This window comes from Myotis nattereri, assembly GCF_964212035.1.
Source record: "Myotis nattereri genome assembly, chromosome: 1".
NCBI classification, from domain to species: Eukaryota; Metazoa; Chordata; class Mammalia; order Chiroptera; family Vespertilionidae; genus Myotis; species Myotis nattereri.
The window spans coordinates 59,484,856-59,492,964 of NC_138075.1; the positions used below are offsets into that span (position 1 = coordinate 59,484,856).

An 8,109-nucleotide genomic window follows, 5' to 3' on the forward strand; every position below is an offset into this window, starting at 1 on the left:
CTTAATTGTACATGTGGGAGGGAGGAGATGTAATTAGTATATTAGAAGTAACAGATTTTTTCCTATTATTAATTATGTGAATTCAGGAAATACCTTTATCTGTTTTTTTTTGCTGTGGAGATTAAAGATGAATGTTTATTAGCAAGTTTTGGGTTTTTTAATGAATAATTTATATCCTTTAACCAGTGATAAATTGGGATCCTTAGTGTTCTTTAAAAAATTAATTTCTATAAACTTTACAAAATGTTTCATTTGATACAATTTTTAAAATTTGTTTTCCGCCCTGGCCGGTTTGGCTCAGTGGATAGAGCGTCGGCCTGCAGACTCAAGGGCCCCCAGGTTCGATTCCGATTAAGGGCATGGATCTTGGTTGCGGGCACATCCCCAGTGGGGAGTGTGCAGGAGGCAGTTGATCGGTGTTTCTCTCTCATTGATGTTTCCTGCTCTCTATCCCTCTCCCTTCCTCTCTGTGGAAAATCAATAAAATATATTTAAAAATAAATAAATAAATAAAATTTGTTTTCCTTTTATTAATGATGAACCTTTTGATCTTCCAAAGTTTAAAATTTTTTATAGTCATATCCCTTTTATTTGTTAAAAAATATTTTTATTGATTTCAGAGAGAAAGGGAGAGGGAGAGAGAGAACCATCAGTGATGAGAGAGAATCATTGATTAGCTGCCTCCTGCACACCCCTCACTGGGGATCGAGCTCGAAACCCTGGGCATGTACTTTGACCGGGAATCTAACCGTGACCTCCTGGTTCACAGGTTGACGCTCAGTCACTGAGCCACTGTGGTTGGGCAGTTATATCCCTTTTTGATAATTTTTTTTTTCTAGCGCTGGAGTAGTCAAAATTTTTTTGTAAAGGGCCAATAGGCTAATAATTTCGGCTTTTTAGGCCATATAGTCTGTGTTTTGCTACTTAGTTCTGTCATTGTGGCAGGTTAGCAACCACAGACAATTTGGAAATGAGTAGGTATGCCTGTATTTCAATAAAACTTTATTTATAAAACTAGGTTCATATTTGGCTTATGACAGTTAGAAAATTGATGTTTACACACAAACAAACGGACAGCTCACACACCCTGTCCAGTTTCCATGTTAAAAAACAAAACTAAACAAAACATTTAATAATTTAAGAATATGGGTCTGGACTCAGATTTAGATTTAAATTATACTCTGTAATTTTCTGATTGTGTAATATTGTTCAAGTTAATTTAACCTTTGAAGGCTTGGCTTCCCCACCAATAAAAAGGGGAAGATAATAGCACCTCCGTTACCAGATTGTGTAAGGTTTAAAGGAGGGTGCATGTGAAAGACTAGTACAACGGTAGGCATATAGTAAGTGCTCAGTAAAAGGTAATTGCTACCAGCTGAAGCAGAATTCAAGGATCTTGTTTGAAAATGAAAAAGCAAACTCAAGTCTTTCCTTGCTCTGTTGTCCCATTGCCTAATGCAGTAGTAATATATTGCTTTTGTTTGGAGTTGTGTAAGACAAATATTTTCTTTTATTGCTACCAAATCTTATCAGAATTTATTTTTTTGGAATTTTTCAATGTTAGTCTGTTAAAGGAAAAATACTTTAGGATTAATATTAGTACAATTATTTAATACTAATAATATTAGTATGTTTATTGAAAAGTGTCAAAATTCTTTTTGTTGTGGTTTAATTGCAAAAGGTCAAAGCCATTGGATTGGCATTTCTATTTAAATATAAATCTAAAATGTGAGTCTGTTGCACTATTTATATGCAAAAAAACCAAATTACTGTTTGCATTTAGAAAGTATCTTACATGTAAATATGCTCAGTAAATGAACAAGTAAATTTGGAAACAGGATCTTTTGAGTAAAATAAATAATATTTTCCACTTTTTAGAGATTTTTATTTTTTTGCTAAGTGAGATGGCAAAAAGATTCTTTCCCCAAATACCTATATTTCTGAGAAGTAAAAAATGAAAACACAAACTTTAATAATCTTAACTATGCTTTTAACTTATATTAAGATATATTCTACTAGTTGAGATAAAAATACAACATAAGGAAAATAGGATCAAACTGTATTCACTGTTAGACTATTTATCTCAGTTTGCCTTTATCCTTTGAAATAATTGTGACTCCCTTGCTGTTTCTAAATGTTAATAAATAGCTACCAGGAAAAGATACCTTAGAGTATCTGTTTTGATTTTTCCTACCAAATCAGGGCAAATTTCTTTTATCCACATTCAAAACTTTGGCTACCAAAGGATCTTATTTCTTAACACAAGTGAAATTTGATAACACGTACGAATAGCTGTAAGTGTTCCTGCTAGCTCAGTGATGGCAAACCTATGACACGCGTGTCAGAGGTGACACGCGAACTCATTTTTTTGGTTGATTTTTCTTTGTTAAATGGCATTTAAATATATAAAATAAATATCAAAAATATAAGTCTTTGTTTTACTATGGTTGCAAATATCAAAAAATTTCTATATGTGACATGGCACCAGAGTTAAGTTAGGGTTTTTCAAAATGCTGACACTCTGAGCTCAAAAGGTTCACCATCACTGTGCTAGCTGGTGAGGGTCTAGCTAGCTCCTGGGGAAGCAGCCCCATCTCCCCCTTTCCCATTGTTGTGCTCAGTCTTCCATGGTTCACTGCCGGGGGACTGGTGTTGATGGCTTACATGAGGCTCACCTTTTGGGTGTTCTTTCTGTCTTGTTCCTACTCTGTAATCTTGCCTGGGATAAGGAGTGGGTAAGAAAAGGGTAGCAAAGTAGGGCTTGGGAATTTCTTAAATTGCAGATGAAGAGCACATATTTTTTCTACTTGTACATTTTGTGTAATTGGAAGATTTGAATGCTACTTTTGTAGTCAACCACTCCCACATTTGATGAACCCATGGGAAAAATAAATGTTAGATGTAGCTTTATTCCCAGTGTAGGGAAGGGAATGGGATTTACAGGAAGGCAGAAGTAGTAAATATGCTCCTCCTTGTGGACCATGTGAATAATGAAGAAGAGGGAATTTTTGGTTTCACAGTGGATAAGGGTCAAGAAGGCAGTGGATGAGACTCTCACACTGCCCTTTCCCCAGCAAGATGCTGACCCCTTGCCTTCAGTTTCCTCTGGTCAAGTGTCTTATCCAGTGTGAGTGTGGCCTTTCTTATGATTAATAGTCTTACCCTTAGCCCCCACCACACTAGTAGATCCTGGGCCTCTGTAAGGTGTTTGAGCTTGGGTGTGTGCAGAGTGAGCTTTTGTTCTTGTGCTTACTAGAGCTATGGGAAAAGAACCCATGAAATGTTTTCCCTTGGGCAGCTGAATAGGGCCAGAGTGAGGAGGAGGACCAGATTTGTTTCAACTCTCAATTTATTGAGAAATTCAGTACATATATTTTATACCTGAATAATTCACTAGTCACAATAGAGAAATTAGTACTTTATTGATTTGTAAAATAATATAATTTAGGAAACTAATGTAGACCAGCACTCTTCATTTTAGAGATGAGGAATCTTGCTTGCTATCATTGAGAAAGATAGTTTTATAAGCAGTAATATTAGAATCTCACAAACCTGACTCCTATCCATGTTACCATGAAAAAGCCACATCATCTCCGAGCATCATTTTCCTCATCTGTAAAATGGGCATATTATCTGTCTTAGAGGCTTGTCCTTGGAAATCACCTTGTTTTGTCATATAATGAGTGCTTAATAAATACTGTTTTTAAGTATTATCTTTATTTTTTTATTTTTTTAAATATATCTTATTGATTTTTTACAGAGAGGAAGGGAGAGAGATAGAGAGCTAGAAACATCGATGAGAGAGAAACATCGATCAGCTGCCTCCTGCACATCTCCCACTGGGGATGTGCCCGCAACCCAGGTACATGCCCTTGACCGGAATCGAACCTGGGACCTTTCAGTCCGCAAGCCGACGCTCTATCCACTGAGCCAAACCGGTTTCGGCTATCTTTATTTTTTAATTTTTATTTTTTAAGTATTATCTTTAAATAAAAATGCAGATAAAGATATGGAGAGCTGTGACGGTATATTTCCATCTTAAAGTTCTTCACCAGTTTTTGTAGTACATATGAAAGTACAAGTACCTATTTGGATTCATTATATTAGTCTTATATCTAATTAGGGCATAATTTCCTTGAGATAAAAAAAAAAACAACAAATTTGCAATCTGTATTTCACAGTGTGGAACACAAAATCGAGGGCTTTAATTATTAGTAAATTGGTTAAAAAGGCAACTTGTCCAGGAAATATCAATAGGTAACTATTTTTAGCTACTATTTTTTTGTTAAAGGATGCATGCTTGTAGATGTTAATAATGTATTTGTGCAAAAATTGAAAAAAACAACTTTTTGTTTGCTTAATTAGGAGAGAGAGGCTCTTCAGAAACAGCTGGATGAAGCAAACCGAGAAGCCCAAAAATACCGACAGCAGCTTCTAAAGAAAGAACAGGAAGCAGAAGCCTACAGACAGAAATTAGAAGCTATGACTCGTCTTCAGACTAATAAAGAAGCTGTTTAGTTGAAGTGAACATGTAGTTTGAGTTACTTTTGGTCAAGAAAGAATACAATCTTGAACTGTACACAGGAAGGTGCAGTCATGGGAAGACAGGATGCTAGAAGAGACTACAGATTGATAATTGGACTAAAGCCATGTGGTCTGAATCCTTGTAACATAAAACTTTTGAAGTTGTCAAATGTATTTAAAACTGAATTCTGTAAATAGTTTTTGTTTTTTTTACAGTTCTAAATGAGTTGATAAAGATTGTTGAAGAGATCCAAAAACACAATAAGCCACTGTTTTTGCGAATTCTTTTTGATTTTAGTACGAATGAACCTTAATTTCTCAGAAACAGAACAGTTTTAAGGGTGATCGTTGATTAGACCAAATGTGTCATAATTATGTGGTGGACTGATACTGGAATTGCTCCTGTACGTTAAAGCTTCTGTGTGAAGAGAAGATTTCTCCCAGGAAATGTTTGTACAGCTTTAAGTTGTCTCAGATTCTCTGAAAACATTTTTTAGAAAACAAATTTTTATATTTGTTCAACTTCAGCTATACCCAAGTAGATTTACATGTATATGAAGCAAATATTTTTTAAACTTTGTGTTTGTACATATCCTGCATGTTTTATAATTTCAAAATGTATCACTTGCATAGGTATTTTCCCCACAAAGATAATGAAAGTTATTTGGGGGGAAAAACCCTCCTTTTATTCTGTAGGTCATCTTAACTAAGTAAACTATTTGCAGCTGGTTTTATTGGAATGATAGTGTTCTTGGAAGGAGCAGCTTACAAGATAACTTGAATTTGAAAACTACAAAATCTATGCTTTTTTGAAAATTTCATAGTGGGGACGTGAAACTGTATTCTGTGCCTTCCATCATGATTTCCACATGAAAGCACTTTAAGGCAGTATGTTTTAAGATAATGTTTTTGGAAAACTCAAAGCATATGGGTTTTTGAAATATTTCATGGACTCATTCCCCTCCCTCCCCCAGGAAATTATTCTTATGGAAAAAAATGCTTTTGTATGTAGAACAAGAACTTTTTGTACCACAGTGATGCTATAGAGATGTCTACCATAACTTTTACTTTTCCCTGTGAAAGCTGTATGTCCGTGCTGCGACTGCTCTCATTACAATATTGTCGAATTCCACAATGTATGATCATTACACTCTGACATACTGTTTATTCTTTTTTTGTAAAATGTAATTTCATACATTTTTTCTTGCTTTATTTCTTACATTAATGTTTTATTGCTTTATGAAAATGTTTAACCCTAAGGCTCTACTAGATGATCTATACTGTAAAAAGAAGCAATTACCCTTAAGAAACAATTACTCTGGCCTACTTTTCTATTTTACAATTAAATATCTTTTCCACATATATTCAGTGTAGACTTATATTTTGACCATATTTTGTTCACACGTTAAAATTTTTGTTCTGTGTATTAAAGCCATACGTATTCTTCACACTGTCTTGAAAGTCCTTGAGGTAGCTCCTTGGGAATTTGTTAATTCTCTTACTGCAGTTATCAGTTCGGTAGGTAATACAGTAAAATGATCTGTGAACTATCAGCTTGATAGTTGTTACTTGGAAACTGTTATAAAGATTCTAGGACAAATTTAAAAACTAAGGAAGAGAAAAAAATATTTTTTTCAGTTTTCCACTAAGTTTGACATAAATTTTATTTTTTAAAAACATCTTTATTGTTGAAAGTATTACATATGGCCCTTTTTTCTCCTATTGACCCCTTATAGCCCACCCCTGCCCCCTGCCCCAGCCTCCACCACCCTATTGTCTGTGTCCACGGGTTATGCATATATGCATACAAGTTCTTTGGATCTCTTCCCACCCGTTGACCCTCCCCCACCTTCCCTCTGACATTACAGTTTGTTCCATGCTTCTGTTTCTCTGGATCAGTTTTGTTTAAAAGTTTATTTTTTTCATTAGATTCCACATATGAGTGAGATCATGTGATACTTGTCTTTCTCTGACTGGCTTATTTTGCTTAGCATAATGCTCTCCAGGTCCCTCCAATGCTGTCTCAAAGGGTAAGAGATCCTTTTTTACTACTGCATAGTATTCCATGGTGTACATGTACCACAGCTTTTTTACCCACTCATCTACTGATGGGCACTTGAGCTGTTTCCAGATCTTAGCTATTGTAAATTGTGCTGCTAAGAACAAAGGGGTGCACACATTCTTTCTGATTGGTGTTTCAGATTTCTTAGGATATATTCCTAGAAGTGGGATCACTGGGTCAAATGGTAATTCCACATTTAATTTTTGAGGAAATTTCATACTGTTTTCCATAATGACTGCACCAGTCTGCATTCCCACCAGCAGTGTACTAGTGTTCCCTCCTCTCCACATCCTTGCCAACACTTGTCATTTGTTGATGGTAGCCATTCTGACAGGTGTGAGATGGTACCTGATTGTTTTGATTTTCAACTCTGATTATTAGTGACTTGGAGCATTTTTCATATGTCTCTTGGCCATTTGTATGTCCTTTTTAGAGAAGTGTCTATTTAGGTCTTTTACCCCATTTTTTAATTGGATTGTTTGTCTTCCTTTTGTTAGGTTGTATGAGTTCCTTATATAATTTAGATATTAACCCTTTATTGGATGTATCATTGCCATACAGTGGGCTCCCATACAATGGGCTCTCTTTTCATTTTGTTGATGGTTTTTTTTGCTGTGCAGAAGCTTTTTATTTTGATGTAGTCCCATTTGTTTATGTTCTCCTTAGTTTTCTTTGCCCTATGAGGGTATCTGTAAACATATTGCTACGAGAGATGTCTGTGATTCTGCTGCGTATGGTTTCTTCTAGGATTTTTATGGTTTCACAACTTACATTTAAGTTCTTTATCCATTTTGAGTTTATTTTTGTGTATGGTGTAAGTTTTTGGTCTAGTTTCTTTCTTTTTCTTTTTTTTTTTTTTTTTTTGCATGTATCTGTCCAATTTTCCCAACACCATTTATTGAAGAGACTGTCTTAACTCCATTGTATGCTTTTGCCTCCTTTTCAATTAATAATTGAGTGTAGTGGCTTTGGTCAATTTCTGAGGTCTCTGTTCTGTTCCATTGGTCTATATGTCTGTTCTTATACCAGTAGCAGGCTGTTTGATTACATTGGCTTTGTAGTATAACTTGATATCTGCTATTGTGTTCCCTCCAACTTTGTTCTTTCTCAAGATTGCTGCAGCTATTCGGGATTTTTTTGGTTCCATATAAATTTTTGGAGTATTTTTTCTAGATCTGTGAACTATGCCATTGGTAATTTAATAGGGATTGCATTGAATCTATAGATTGTTTTGGGCAGTATGGATATTTTAATGATGTTAATTCTACCAATTCATGAACATGGTATATTCTTCCACTTGTTTATATCTTCCTCTACCTCTTTTTTCAACGTCCTGTAGTTTTCTGAGTATAGGTCTTTTACCTCCTTAATTAAGTTTATTCCTAGGTATCTTTTTTTTTTTTTTTAATGAAACATTGACAAATTCTTTATGGTATTTCTTTTCATTTTTTTGTTAATTCTCACCTGAGGATATTTTCCCATAGATTTTTTTTAAATGAAATCTTTATTGTTCAGATTATTAC

At 34.8% G+C, this 8,109-nt stretch overlaps 1 protein-coding gene across 1 annotated transcript in view; it reads left to right on the forward strand.

Moving 5' to 3' along the window:
- The window catches only part of GABPB1 (GA binding protein transcription factor subunit beta 1), a 52,707-nt gene extending 46,736 nt beyond the window's left edge, over positions 1 to 5,971 (forward strand). Inside the window, exon 10 of the mRNA XM_081082771.1 lies at positions 4,366 to 5,971. Within this exon, the coding sequence (XP_080938897.1) occupies positions 4,366 to 4,518 (153 nt within the window). The 3' untranslated portion in view covers positions 4,519 to 5,971. The remainder of the gene's footprint in view (positions 1 to 4,365) is intronic.
- Positions 5,972 to 8,109: the final 2,138 nt, after the last annotated feature.